The 15,518-nt window shown below is 45.6% G+C and overlaps 1 protein-coding gene across 7 annotated transcripts in view; it reads left to right on the forward strand.

The window, feature by feature from the left end:
- Positions 1-12,951, forward strand: part of DAAM2 (dishevelled associated activator of morphogenesis 2) — a 204,208-nt gene extending 191,257 nt beyond the window's left edge. For all 7 annotated transcript variants that reach the window (XM_048296264.1, XM_048296265.1, XM_048296262.1 and 4 more), the window contains 2 exons: positions 4,803-4,973; positions 6,854-12,951. In XM_048296264.1, coding sequence (XP_048152221.1) covers positions 4,803-4,973; positions 6,854-7,069 — 387 coding nt within the window. In that variant the 3' untranslated portion in view covers positions 7,070-12,951. The remainder of the gene's footprint in view (positions 1-4,802; positions 4,974-6,853) is intronic.
- The last annotated feature ends 2,567 nt before the right edge of the window (positions 12,952-15,518 follow it).

Here is a 15,518-nt window from a genome sequence, read left to right on the forward strand (position 1 = left end):
CAGTTGTGCATTTTGGAGACTGGTGTTTTCTGTCAGCCACTGGGGGAAATGAATAGGGAATGTATCAGGACAGAGACTGAGGAAGTCAAGATGAGGTATCCCACAAAAGGCACCACCAGCCATTTGGTAAATAAATCACATAGCTGTTGTACAGTAACTTAGAACTTCAGGGGCTGCAGTGCAGGTTGGCATCTAACATATGAGAAATGTTTAGAGCACCTGTAACTCGATTTTGGGGCTGCCGGCATCACTGTTAAACTCCTGGGAGAATCCCTTAAGAGCATTTAGGCACAAGAAGAGCTGGGCCCAGCCCTGCCTGGAATTGTCAGGGCTCTTTCCATTAGCTGATCTGAATTTGTCCCATAGAGAGAAAAGACATTTATTTGACTTGCCTCAGTACTGAATTGGTGTTTTCATAAGAGCAAACTCAAGATTGCTTGTCTGGGGAATACAGTTCATGTTCCATGGCTACATGGTATAATTCATTTGTGTATTGGCTCCTCCCGCAACAGCAGACAGCACAGACAGCAGGAAATTTTTATCATGGCTGTTTTTCCTCCTCCTCACAGAGCCCCATTCCTGCCGTTTCCAGAGGTCTTCTGCCACTGTTTAACATTTCGTTGGCAAGCACAGCAGAGTTTGTGTGTGCTGCTGTCCCGCTTTCCCTCTCCTTGCTAAAATGGCTTTTTAAAATAAACAACTGTCTAAACGATTTGCTTTGGCAAGAGGATAAATTCAGTGGAAAGTTTGGCAGAGGAAGCAGAACTGGCACTGAGCTCGTGGACCTGTTATATCATGGAGCTTGGGGGCACTTATGGTGTGGAAATGAATTTTTTAATGAAAAAAAGATATACCATTCTGTGTTACAGTGGAAAACCTGCTGAAACACAGTTTTCCATTTTGCTTTTGCCCATGTCATCTGTCCCCAAATGACTTCAGGAATAAGCAAGTTTTCAGCCCTTGTTCCACAATATTACAGCACATCACAAAATTCTGGGAAGCGTTTTGCGTGTATGAGGGCTTAGCTACAGATTTCACAACTGTGCACAAGAGCTGGTGTTGTTTGGGAGGAAATCTGCCCATGGAGCAGTCAAGCAATTTGTACAGGGTGACACAAGTCCTGTGACAGAGAGCAGAAGAGAGGGCTGGGATCCAGAGCACCTTGGTCTGTGCCACGCTACCTCTTAACGCCCTGAGGGAGGCAGGCAGTGTGATTTTAGCCACTGTGGGCAGGTAGAAGCCTGGGCTTTGTAACAGCATTGGGGAGGCTGTCTGCAGCAGCTCACTGCCCCTCAACCCAGCACCAGTGCTTTGGAAAAGCACACGTGGTTGCAGAACCAGAATTACAGAGAAGTAGAAGAAGTAGTAAAGCCAGAGGGGTCTGTTGCAGTTTAAACAGTGAAAAGACAGCATGTCTCTCTTTACAATAGTGCATTACATTGATGCAGTGTCCCACAGATGTGAACAACTGATTCTTTGCCATTTGCTATAACACATTAGTGGGGCGACATTTTCTGTTCTGTAATGAATGGAGAGCACAAGGCTGAGAAAGGAAGCATGAGCTCCCAAGCCACATCATGGGCAGAGCTGGCAGCAGAAGCTGGATCTCCTGACTTGCCTGCCTCTGCTCAGTCAGCTTTTTTTCCAGAGGGGGTAGAGAAAGAAGGAGAATGTTTATTTCAGTGAACTCCAAATTTTTCCTTTTGTAGTTTTTTTAGGTCATCCAGCTCACAGATCTTTTGCTTTTTGTCTTTCACTGCTTTACAGTAAGTGATTGTGACCTCCTAAGCCCTGTGTTACAGGGCACCAAAGACAGGCTGCTCTCAGACTCTTTGCTGCTGCTTAGAGACCACAACACCTCAGATTCATGAGTGTCTCTGGAAGGCTCCCAGGCTGCTGGGTCTTTCCAGCACAGCAACACTGTTCCTCCTCTGAGTGGCACTGGGGAGGCAGCAGCAAAAGCCCCTCTTTGCCAGTGACACGAACTAGCCGGTGCTAGCTGGTGACAGGCCTTGTGCAGAACATTTGCAGACAACACCACCCTCTAAAGGAGACTTCCATGTATGTAGGATCCAAGAGCCCCAGGCAAGGACCCCCTGCCTTTTCAACCTCCAGCTTCCTTAAGTGATTAGGAAACCCCTGTGGACATTCATGGTGTCAACCAGCTCATTTCTGTGCGCCCACTCACTCACCTTTGCTGAGCACAGGAGGAACATGGGATGGAGGCAGTGCATTGCAAGGTGCAAAAGCCATCTCCTGTGGGCTTCCCTTCCACTTCAGGCTTCACAGCTATTGGACAAGCCTTACTTCCAGCTGGCAGCCCTAGTCACTGCTCTTAATTTGTGCCTTACTTTCAATTTTCACAGGAGTTAATGACAAATTAAGTGGGAAGAGATTCCAGGTGATGCCTTTTCCTGGTCTTAAAATCAAGAATCAAACACGGTTAGAAGGGAAAAAGGGGTTTTACCTTGGTATTTATTTTAAGGATCCTTAGGTGCACACGTCCAGGCGGAATGCATCCAAATGCACACTGCAATGCACACCCATCAAAGATCTGGTATAACATTATAGGTCTTACTAATTAGCATATCTATCAAAGATTCCCCAGTGAGGGGCTCCAGAGAGCCCCTTCCCCAAGGAACCTTCCCCTGGATGGTTCTATCTTAGTTGGGGTCTGGGGCTTTATGATCCCTAACTATAAAGCTTCTAAGATGTTTAGTCTCCTAGCTTGACAAATAAGTCTAAGAATGTAGGCTAAAAACCACTGAGAATACAAAACCTATAAAAGGGTATAAAAGGGGTATAAAAGAAAAGGCAAAAAATCATCATAGCATCACAGGTAGCACATCCCCTGTGAGCAACGAGCTTCAGGTGCTCTGAGTGTTCAAGCAGTGGTGGCAATGCCTGTGCTGAAGTCTTTCTTTGACACTTCCCTGCCTCCCTGGCTGATTGTCACACTGCGGCAAGCAAGACAAGAAAATAGAGCATATGGAGATGCTTTATCTCCCTCTGTGGTATTTACAGCCTGTATTCTCTCTGCCAAAGAGCTGGTGCTGGTTCAGTGTGGGTTACTATAGACTGCTGCATTTCCCTAATATTCAAAGAGCCTATGTGTACATTATATAGAGATAAAATTACAGAGAGGGGTGGGGAGAGGGTGTAGGTGTGTATGCTTGTATGTATGTCTTCAGAGGCTCCAGAGAAAAGGAGTCAAACAGAGAAGTAATCTGTTGCTGTTTCTATGTGTTTCCTTCAACTCCTGCCATGTTTGGTAGCTCAAAGCAACTTGCATTTCTTCCAACACTTTTTTTTCTAAGATTCTTTGGGTTTCTTTGTTTGTTTCTGGCTGAGAACACAGCCTTTTTAAAGAAAAAAAGAGTCTATTGCTTCAAACTGCTTTGTGGGCCTGGCAGGGACAGCAGAGAAGGGGAGATGCTGAATCTCTCAGGCTGTGCCAGAAGGAAGTTGCTTTCCTTGGAGATTTCTTCCCCCTGCAGTTGACTGGGAGACATTGTTTATGCTTTACCTGGTACAGGGCCAGAGGGGTTTATAAGACCTGCTTCCAAACTCATTTTGTGCTGGGATCAGAGCCTGAACTGTTCTTACTGTCTTTTCCATTCTGCAACAGCACCCACATAAGGAAGGAAAGGGAAACTGGGCTGTGTTAGTATGAGCTGAATACATGCCTGAGAGAACTTGAAGACAGTCCATAGCCTGGTTTGGTAAACGTTGAGGTCTGTAAGGATGCTCTGCTGCTCTCTGGTTGTGTGCTAAAGTGCAAGCAGGGAATTCTAGGGAAGCTGTGCATCAGGGCACAAGTACTGTCAGGAGTGTGCCTCTGGGGCTGCCTGTTGCAGCACAGAGGTGTGTGAGTGAGGGCAGCTGGCAATGGATGTGTGTCCTTACACAGCACTTACTGCACGTGCTGCTGCTGACAGACTGTATGTGCTTGATTTGAGTGCATTTTGGTGAGCATGCTTGGGAGTGTGAGAGTGCAAAGGAGAGAGTACAACTACTGCAGCACTGATGTCCAAGAGCCAGGAGTTGCTGTGAATTTACCATATCCCCATCAGGACTGCCCTGTGACTGAAGTCCTGCCAGTTGGCTGCCTCCATATGTGTCCTGCACCCTCAACATTTGCCTTTTAAAATAAAAACCACTTGTGATGTATTCACTCTCTTTTAAGTCTGCCCGGGAGCCCTGGCTGCTTTCCTTGCCCCTCTCTCATGCCTTGTCTGTCTATAGTCTCCTCTCTCCCGGGCAACACCCTGACTCAGAGGACTCCAGAGAGATGGATGACATGGCAAAAGGTTTCTGAGAGGACGGACTGTAGCTTTATTGCAAAAAACTTTTACCTCCAGGCATTTTAAAAGTTGATTTGAAGGGAAGATGGAAGGGGAAAGTATGGACTAAAACTCCTTGTTTCCCCAGCTAGCTCACTGTCTTCTCTGCCCTGGCTGTCCTGCAGCTGCAGCTGAGATGTGGCCACAGTGTCATCCTCTGAAATTACTCCATTGCCCTCAGGAACTAAACACGTTTGTTTGTATCAGTGGACAGTTAGTACTCTCCAGCACTATAGCTGCATGTTGCCCAAAGGATATCCAGGAGAGCAGACTCCTCAGGGATAGAGGCACCTGCCTTAAGGAGAAGCACTTCTGTTGCTGGGGGTAGTTTCTGCTCTTGCCGCATGAATTCTCAGAGGGTATTGAATTACATGGTGTGGTTACTCTTAAGCTATCCTTGCTGTCTTCACCAAACTGCCTGCCTAATTATGGCTCTTGTGTTTTCTGCCCCCTTGACAGTATGCCAAGGCACTGAAGCATTTTGGAGAGACCGAGGGCAAGATGCAGCCAGATGAATTTTTTGGCATCTTCGACACTTTCTTACAGTCATTTGCAGAGGCCAAGCAAGATCTGGAGAATATGAGAAAGAAAAAGGAAGAGGAGGAGCGCAGGGCACGCATGGAGGCCATGGTGAGGATCTGGGGGCAGGAAGATGTTTCCTTCCCTCACCTTTTTGTGTCTTGAGAGAAATTCCAATGATCATGTCCTGTCACTGTTTTATGTTCTTCTCCCTGACACCTCTCTTTGGCATCATTCTCTTCTCAAATGATGACATTTTTCCTGCTGTCTGTCTTGCTCTCAAGGATGGCTCCCAAATTACCCTCTTAGGGATTCAGATACCAAATCTAGCCCAGGCATTTTTGCCCTGGCACTTTGCAGCATGGGGTTGCCACCACCCCATGCCAAACTATCCTGCTTTTAGGCTGCAAACAAAGAAGCCACATTTCCCTCAGTCCCGCCAAGCTGGTCAGCTTCCAGTCAGACTCCATCATCATCTGCTGCATGCCTGTCATCTGCACAGTGACATAGCAAATGCCCTGGCACCTGCTGCAGCCCACACCGGCAGTATTTCTCTCTGGCCAGCCTTAATGCCTGGATTACTGGGGCTGTGTCTGGCCTTGACGTGGCAGGAGACCTCTCTGTGGATTTTGCTGCTGGGAGACAGACGTATGTGTCCCCAGGGGTTCATGTGAACCAGCATCCCCCTGTAACCTCAGCTCTGTGCTGCCTGAGAACTCGGCAGTCCCCTGCCTCCTTCCCCCCTGCCGGTGCTGTAGCCCTGGCTGCTGCCATGGCCCCAGGCCACGCTGCAGGGAGTTGCTGATTTTAATGTTTGCTGAGCCAAAAGCATTGGCTTGTGCCTTTCAAAAGAGGAGAGAGGTAAAACACCAGGATGCCAGCAGCCTTACTGTTAGACAGAAGGATAAAATGCCAGGACACAGGCTCAAGTTTCCTCTCAGCCAGCCTGGAAAGTTAAAAGGAGCCCACTGTAGGATGGTTTCATAGGCCTAATATGTCATGAAAGAGGCCTTATGGAAAGAGTCTTCCTGCAATGTGGGGCTAGCATTTGCAGAGTGACTGACCTGCTTCCTGATAGCCACTACCATCCCCTGCCAGTTCTACTAATTCTGGAGCTGAGCAGTGGAAAGAGATAGCCGAGCTCCTTGGAGCTACCCTAGGGAGGCTGAGGGCATCACATTGACAGGTGGACCTATCCAACAATTTGTAAAATTAGCAATTTTGTTTCATTGCTCTTTGTGTTTATAACCAGTTTCTCTTTCCATAGTCAAGGCAATGTGTCTTCATCCTCCCAGCACTGCAACACTGTCTCCATGCAAACATGAGCTGTTTTGTGCATAGGGATTCTACCGATGTTTTGATGCCTCACACAATTTTCATGCTTCACTATGTTGTGGCTTTCTGGATTTTTCCTTTCTTCTTTTCCTCCTTCTGCTTCAGGACTTCAGCCTTTCTGCATGTAAATTTAGCTAGCTATGGCCCAAGTGCAAAGTTGTTTGTGACTGTACTAGTGACTGTGGTTTGTACCGACACATCCAAACTCACTAAGTCAGGTGCTGTCAGCATGGTAGGTGCTGCTGCACTAAGGTCACTGCAAGCCAGCTCCCAGAAGCTGGGAAATGACCTGAGCCAGCATCACTTGTAAACTGGCCTTTGACACAGCTACTGTGCTGTCACTATCCTGCTGTAAAATTAGTGCAAAACAGCAGTAGCATGGACAGATCTCATGTGTCCTCTTGCTGCAGGCTGATAGTGCTTTGTGAGGCAAACACACACTGCTACTCATTCCTCATTTCTTCTGCTTGCCTGTGTAGAAGAGAAGCCCAGCATGGCCTCTTGTTGCTCTTGGCACAGGTAATGGCCTTGTGGATAAGCTCCTACTCTTGTTTTCCCTAATCTGTATTGATGCATTCTGGCTGCTTCTTGGGAGTGTACCTAGTGATCTGGCATCTTGGTCAGCTAATCCTAAAACTCTGTGTCCTTCTCCACAGCTAAAAGAACAGAGGGAAAAAGAGAGGCGACAAAAGAAAGCAAAAGCTGGAAGCATCTCTGAAGAGAGTGGGGAGTTTGATGACCTGGTGTCAGCATTAAGGTCGGGTGAAGTCTTTGACAAAGACTTATCCAAGCTCAAGCGTAACCGCAAGCGTTCGGGGAACCAAGGCTTAGAGACAAGCCGTGAGCGGGTGGTGACAAAGCTAAATTATTAATTACAAGAGGAAGAAAAATAATCAACCAAAAGAAGGAGATGAAAAAGTGCAAAACAAGGAAGATGAATGCGTGTAATGGCGCTTGGCTGACAGCTGCCCCAAAGGATTTCTTTGGTCTGTAGCTAAAGACGTTACCTTTCCATGATCAGCTTTCCTCTCATCCCTCTTCTGTGCTCCTAATTTGAACCATTATAAAAGTGCCTCTGTGGATCCAGCAGGGCCTGTGACTGGGCCATGCAGAGCTGACGGATTTGCTTCTGGGAGTTTGTTGTGTCATCAAAGGCCTCATGGTGATGACGGAAAGTACTTAGGCCTTGCAGATGGCCTCACAGCTGGAACAAGATAATTTTCTGTGTGCCAAAGTAAAAACTAGTCATGATCTCCATCTTGCTGATAACAAGGAAGACTAATTTCAGAGCAACTCTGCAAACAGCTATCACTTCTTCTGGATCTAGACTGGCCTTCAGGGGTTTGTTGAGATGTGGTTCTCAAGTTTCCAATTCCCTCCTAGAATTGGATTTTATAAGCCATTGATTAGCACCTGAAGAATGCATTTAAGCTTATGTGCTGTATAGTATTTTTTTGTGGCCTACACTGTCCAAAGCAAGTGAATCTTAGAAAGAAGTCTCCAGTTTCTGTAACAAAATGAAATTCAAGAATCAGGATCAACATACAATAATTTGAAAAAGTCTTTTGGATTCTGCTTTGCTAGAAGGAGTTTTCTGGAATTTCTTGGTGATTGAGTCTCAAAGCTATGAAATGCATCTTCTTGGAAAGAAACTCTGGCTTTCCTTTAGAAAACTAAGTCACTGCCAGGTTGGGATTACGAGTAGATGACTGTAGAGCCTGTTGTCATTGCTGGAGGCTGGGAGGGAATCAGTGGAAAATTTCTTATCTGTGCAAGATTGGAACTTGGGATCTCCCTAGTATCATCCACAGGTCTCCAGTAGCAAACAGCAAACAGGTTCACTGCCTGCCAGATGTGAGATCTCTTTTCCACTTGATGCTAGCTGTGATTGCTGTTGGCATGAACTAGTCTTTCTGTCTAACAGCCTGACCTCCACTGCACACACCCCACTCCTGCCAAGGGGAACCATGTCACTCAGTAAGATATGAATGGTGTCAAAAGAGAGCCTTGGAGCACGCAGACTTTTTCATTTTGAAGAAATCACTTGGGATGAACCAAGGGAGAGCCCCATAATTAAAACTGAGAATTTATCGAGGAGGACACAATTGTGTAAACCAAGAAGGCTTTGGAGTTGGGTTAATTCAGAAGAAACAAATAAATTTGTAGTTAAGTTACATGAATGAAATACATAAGCAGAAAAGCAAGCAACCCAAGAAGAGGCTTGAATTCTGTGTGTCTTCATGGTTCTAGGAAAGGGATTGGATTGTGTGGGCTATCATGGCCTTTTTTTTAACCTTTTTTTTTCAAACTTCTTCTTTTTTTATTATCTTCCCTGGAGAAGGAAAAGAGGAAAAGAAAGAGTGGTGATGGATTCTTCCTCCTAGACAGGAAGAGAGAACGTTTGAGAAGAGAGACCATCTACAAATTGCTGCATTAGTCAACAGCACAAAATGTCAAGGAATCCCAGGGAAATGAAAAAGCTCTATTTGTCACTTTAATCATTTGGTTTGATTTTTCTCTGAATGTCACTTAACCTCAGGCTCTGCACTGAGTCTGCAGAACAGAACTTCCTCTGCAATGCATGCTGCCTGATCAGTATTACACACTACAATATTGGAGAAGCAAACTGTGGTGGTCTTCCGAACACTTTGAGAGTTAAATAATTATGTAAACTTTGGAGAGAAGCAAAAAAAGTCAGAATTGTCAAACTCTGATGTTTCATTGTTTACTGAATTTTGAGTCTCCCACCCCAGAATTTCCCTATTTAGGACATTCCAGACTGCCGCGCCTCTGTATAATACTCATCGTAAAGAGCTGGTATCTTACAAGAGCTGGGTGCATTCTCCTCCCTTACTATCCCACTCCCCTTCTGGGATTAGCTATTAACAGCAATGCCTGTTGCAGTGGACACAAGCACCTTGTAGAAGAAAGACTATTTCATAAAGGTTTTTGAAAGTTTAAGAAAAAATCTCACTTTTTTAAGCATTTTTATTTTAAATTACAAATGGATTTTTAGAAATGTCTCTTGTAAATTATATTAACAAGCTCCTTGCTGCTCCCTGAAGTAGACTTGCTATATATCCCAGCCCTTTTGTTTGTCTTGTTTTAAAGCATGCCATGTAACCTAAGCCATGTAAGCCATATGAGAGGTGGTAATATGTGCCAAATTGGTATACAGTTGAGTTTAGATTTGAATAATCCCTGAATTCCAAAGATTATGCTTTTAGGGATTAGAACATTGTAGGGTTTTTTCCCTCCCTCTTTGTTCTCCCTGGGTTTAGGACTCACCCAGAACTTCAGGTGTAGTGCCAAGGTCAGTCCTGGTGCAAGATGATGTGCAAGTGCTGCTTGCTTGCTCCCCAGGTGCTTGCTTGATAAGGCAGGCTGTCAGCATGGCAGCTGTCAGAGAAGAAACACCTCAGGGCAAACCCTTTGAATATAAATACAGCATTTCCCCTGCCCCAGTATTTGTCAAACCAGGTTTGTGCTGTGCTTTCTGAAACTGAAGTCACTTTGCCAGGCCACAAATGTAGCAAAAGCAGAGAGGGTGGTAAGTCTTCTGTCCTCTGTATACACAGTTCAGCTCTAGTTTAAAGAGATCCTATCTGATGGTACGCGACAACACTCCAGCCACACTGAGAGTCAAAGAAAGCTGCTGTAGTTTTGCCACCTCTTTGACTCATACATTAATAATGAGAGATTGTGCAACTCCTGTAAATCAGCTGTGGGATCCTTAAGGGGATGGACAGAAAGCTCAGAGTCATGCCCCTGATTCAATGCTGCTCGACTTTCTCAGCATTGCAGTGCCTCAGGCTCCTCCTGTTTGGAATCAGTGGTGATGGCCAAAAGCTTCATTCAGTGTGAAGGACAGTCTCCCTGGCTCTTGACTCCGTGGTGAAAGTTCATAAAGAAGGTTTTGGAAAAGCTCAGTTTCACACTGAGGCAAGCAGTGTTTTCATACAAGTGGTGACAAGCAGAGAGGCCCATTAACTTATCTACTGTATGAGATGAGGTTACCCACACAGAAGATAAGGAAAAAGTTGGCTCTGCTGTAGGGCCTGGAATCAGATTCTTGCTGAAGCCAGGTTTGTCCATGTTTCTCATATTTTGGGTACTGTGAGTGCATCTAATACTCTCTTCTTCTTCAGAAGTTGTGGTTGAGTTGCCAGGTGCTGAAGGAGAAAGGAAAATCTTATCCTTGAGTAGGTTTAGGAAACCGTCTGTGGTCTAACATCATTGGAGAAGCTGGAGATGAGCTAGGGTCTGCTGTTGTCCTTGCGCCTGTGCAGTCACTCTGCCTTTGGAAAAAAGTGGAGAAGAAGGAGATGTGAGAAAGAAGGGCATCATTGAAAGAGGGCTGTTCTGCTTCCTGCAGAAATACAGTAATTGCTAACTTCATGATGAAGTTCCTCACACCTAGAAGAGGTACTTTCTAACTCTCCAGAATTTGTCCCTAGAGGTCTAGTGCTCACTCACCTCTGTGTCTCTGCATTGTTGCTACATAGGTTGCATTAGGATGGTCCCAGAAAAGACTGAAGAAGACTCCCTCCTCCTTCCACTTACTTTGAACTCAGTCACTCTTCTCAGTCGATCATGTCTCTAGAAATGCTACAAGGTAAAGTGACTTCAGGGCAGCAGTACCTTTCTGTGCTCTGTAGCACAGCCATTGTCCAGGCACCAGTTCCCTACAAGAGCAGAACTACTGTTCAGGGCTGAGAGACTTCCTCACTATGGAAACGACCTGGATGTCCTTCAGAAGTATTTCTGTAATGTGTTCACAATGTCTGATGAAGGGAAAGGAATTGCAAAGGATCCTGGTGGGAGACCGTGGGGCAGGTGTTTCCATAATGATCAGCCCCACTGGCTAAATCTTTCCGTTTCTTTAGGAAAGATCACACTTTGAGCTGGGTTGCACGGGAGAAGCTTGTGTCAGGAGTTTCCGTGAGGGGAAAGGAGATCTGTTGTACAGTAGATGATGTACATGATATATGCAGTTTCGTTTCTAGGTTGGTTGTCTTGGGTTTTGTTTGTCTGTTTGTTTGGGGGTTAAATGATTTTTAAAAAAATGGTTTTAGGAATCTCTAAGGGGAACCTGTAAATCTGACACCTCTATTTATTTTGCCTTATTTTAGTTTGCTATGTTTGTATGTATACACTGCATTACAGCAAAGACTATTGAGACCGTGCCAGGGCATTACACCGGCTGGACAGCTGGCTTGGCTCCTGTGCCAGCTGAGCCAGGCCAGGGGATGCAGGTGAGCAGTCTTGGTGTGGAAAGGGAGGAAAGAAAAAAACCCTTTTGGCTTTTGTCATAATTACTCTGCCTCTGGTGATCCTGGTTCTGGGAAAGCACACATTTTAAAGCTTGAGGTGAACTGATGGAGGTTGTTATTTCAGAACACTTTCTACAAAATGGGTTTTTCATCATGAGTCACAGTGAGGAGTTTGAGCAGAGTAAAGGTGCACAGTTGCTCACTCAAACTTCACTCTTCCACACAAATTCTGTCCATAATGTCAGAGAAGCTTGGCTAGATGGCCGAAAGTGGTTCATGCCCTGTAACTTCTCACCAGAGTTAACACACTAGTGAGATAAACTGGGACAGCTCTCCTTCCTCAGAGCTAACATTCCTTCCTATCACCATGGCCAAAGAAAGATTTCATCTACTTTCCCTCTTTCCTCCTCCTCCCCACCTCCCCAGATTACCCCAGGTAAGCAAAATCTTTCTACTGGTCAGTTTGTTACCCATGGAGTCTCTGGCAATCACCAGGTGTTAGGCCATGGCTCCTTGGCTTCTGTAGTTGACACAGGAGATTTCTGATTGCCTACCATCCAAATGGGTAGTCTCCATTGGCCACCCCAGTTTCTCTTATAAAGGTAGGAGGGGCCAACATGGATAATACAATTTGGCCAACTGAAAATATAGAATTTATATATTTATTTACATAATGTATAAAAAACCTATCTACTAATCCAAGTAGTAGTTCTGATGACCAGTATTCCCCGAAGTTGGCCAGATTTCCTCACTGTGCCAAATGAGAAGGATACCATGAGTTTAGCATGGTGTTTTGGCGCTTCATTTAATGAAAGAGTCTGGATGGTTCCAAACCGGAGTCTTCTGTTATGGGTGGTAATGTAGAATTGATCCACAGTAACCAGTTCAAGCTGCTCGGGTTTTACATCAACATAATTCAAAGTAGGATCTGGATTAAAACTTTCCTTTAGACAGGTTTGTCAATTTACAAGATGTTCTACACAGCTCATGTAGGTCTTGGTCATTTCAGCTTCCCCCACTAGGAGCTCGGAGCCAAGTGATCTAGAAAAGCCTCTCTGACAGGTCATTTGCCCCCTTCCTGCTCACCTTCAAACAGACTCTTTAATGCTCTTTGCAGTTTTTAGAATTGCGAGGGAATTTTCGGTACTTGAGCCGCTCTGTGCTCAACGCCTCCCTTCCAAGCCATCCCCACCTGCAGTCATTCTGCTCCCCTGCAGGCCTGCTCAGCTTGAAACTTGCAGGTCACTTTGGGAGGTGGCCCTGCCTGCCAAGCTAGAAAGTACAGTGCTGCTTACTGAAGTGGGAGGTTGTGTGCTGCTGCTGTAATGCCTTGGCCTATCCTCATTTCTTAGTCAGTTTAAGACTATAGGTGAATTAAATGTACAAATCCTGTAGTGTCCTTTTTATCTATATCTTTTTATAAGAATATACTGTAATACTAAAAAACAAAAGCAAAAAAAATTAAAGATATATTGCCCCCACTGTGTCTCCGTACATTTCTTTGTAGTTTCATTTTCTGCACATTTTGCTGCAAAGTCTGATAGGTGAGTCAGGGTCTGGGTGAAGATTTTTGTTAAGATCTGGGTTTTTGATCAAGAGCATGGAGCTCTTTAAGTGACACAGTCACTGCAGAGCTGGTGAGAAACTCCACAGGTTGTTCTGGGGGAACAAGCAACACCGTGGAACACAAGCACATCCTCCCCATGCCATGCAATGGGGAAGAGCTGATCATGGAGCCACCAGGTCACCATATCCAAGGCTCCTCTTAAAAAGCTCTCTCTTGTTCCTCTTTCAGAATAACATCCAAGGGTACACAGGAGTTCACTTAAAAATAAAAAGGATAAAGTAAGATGGTCCTGATATCTAGGAGTTCATAATCCCTGGCTGGACATGACTATTCCAAGCAAGGAAGGGAGTGCAGGGTGGCAGTGCTCGCCCTAAGCTTGCTTACGTAACAGAGCAACATCCCGACAGCAAGAGCGCCGACTCAGAGGACGAGTGGGCAGGAGAGCATTGCTGCCAAGGAATCCAGAGTTAAATAAGGCCAGCTGAAAAGGAACCAGGAAAGCCAGCATCAGGAGTGAAGACTTCAGAAAAGCAGGGTGGAGAGTCCGGAGTGAAGTTAGACACAGGTCAGTGGGGTGAGCAAGATGCGCACAAGGGCTAGGGCTGACTTGTGGCTGAATTGAAGGATGTGCTGAGGAATTCCTTGGAGCTCAAGGGCAGAACCTTGTCCTCACCATAGGTGCATTGTGTACAGCTGTTTCACTTATACACAGATCTCCTCCTTTCTGTTGATGGAAAGAGCCCTCTGACAAAATTATCCTTAAGCCACAACATTTTGTGCTCATCTTCAACCCACCAAAGGGCAGTGCTTTAATCTTGAGCTCCTGAGTAGTTCATTCCTAGCTTCCAGTGGGAGCCTTGCTGGCTGTGCAGCACATTCCTGCAGCGCTGAACTTCCCAAGGATCCCAGACAAAGCCCCGGCTGTTGTCTCTGGCTCCCAGGTGGGAAGAACTGTGGAAATGAGTGAAAGTAATCAGGGTGTAATTGTTTGCACAGGCTGACAATCAACAGGCAGCAAATGGGAGTCTGAGCGCTCTGTGGGAAGGTTCTTGGCTTTTAGTTGTTAGAAAGGCTCTCCGTTTCTCTGTTTTGATCTATTTGGTTCACACGTTGCTAAAATTCTGACTTTTAGGTTCTTGCTGTACAGATGCAAGGGCAGAGGCAAAGGGATGTTTCTGAAACATCTGCACTGTGTGAGTGGTGGAGGCAGGATGAAAATGCAGGGACCTCCCTGAATTCTCTTCCCTGACAGCTGGGGTTTGGTAGAGGGAGTCAAACCATTGCTTTTCCTCTTGTTAGAGGTGGAACCCAGTGGCATTTGAATTACCTGCTTTGAACAAGACAGACATCCTGCCTGGATTCAAAGAAGACTTTAATATTTTGTTTGGGGTTGGAGCACACAGTGAGGAGCTGGTGTTCTGCCCTGCAGCATGGGTCCATCACAGAAGCCTCCTTCCATCTTCCTGGTTGACACCTTTCCCATGATCACAGACCTCCCTGTCCTTGTCATCGCTGCACAGAAGCAAGGTAAGTGCCTCATGGCTTTTTCTGAGCAAAGTTAGGGTTGGGGTTCAGCTGCCCTGAATGACTGGGAGCGAGGAGGAGTGTAAGGGAAGCTCTCTGCTCTTGCTGGGAAGGGCTGAGTCTCTATCATTTATTGGTTTTCTCTTTGTTTAACTTTTGGCTTCTGCTTAAACAAAGGTGACTTTTATGTCTGCCATAGTGGATATGGAGCTTTCTGGGAGAAATCTGCTTGGCTCTAGACTTCTACCACTAGAATTAAAGTTTGGAGTTTTTTCCCCCCTCTCAAGGCCCAAAAGTTTTGGTTTTCAACATTGTTGAGATAGATTTTGTTTGTTTGATGTTCCTGTAGTTAATGGGCTTCTTGCTGTTTTCTCTGAGGCATAGTTGCTATTTATCTCTACTTTGCTTAGACTCACCGGGAGGTAAGGTCCTTTTTTTCCTTTTTGTCTTTTCCCCCCTTTTGCTGTGTTTTCATCCCTTTTGCCTTTTTTGCCATTTTCCCCCTAATTCTCCCCACCCCAGACTCAGCAGGGTTTGCAGTGAGATGGAGGCTTGCCTTGAATGAGCTGCTGCATGTTTCCTACCATGTGACAGCACTGAACCGCAGCGGTCCAGAAGGGTCTGAAATGCTCTGAATAATTTAATGTGGGAATCCAGGAATTGTTCTTTGCCCACCTTGTTTTAGATGTGGGGCACAGTTGTGCTGAGCCAATTTCCTGCAGTGCTCACAGAAGGAGAACACGTCTCTAATTACATTAACTAAAAAAAGGAATCAGAAAATGGGAGGGGGGGGAGATTAGCTCAGTTGGTCAGAGCACAGTGCTGATAGCACCAAGATTGTGAGTTCAATGCCTGTATGGGCCATTCACTTTAGAGTTGGACTTGATGATCCTTGTGGGTCCCTTCCAACTCAGAATATTCTGTGATCTGGGAAAAGACTTTCATAATTTATGGGTG

Source organism: Corvus hawaiiensis, chromosome 3, assembly GCF_020740725.1.
Source record: "Corvus hawaiiensis isolate bCorHaw1 chromosome 3, bCorHaw1.pri.cur, whole genome shotgun sequence".
Classification (NCBI taxonomy): Eukaryota; Metazoa; Chordata; class Aves; order Passeriformes; family Corvidae; genus Corvus; species Corvus hawaiiensis.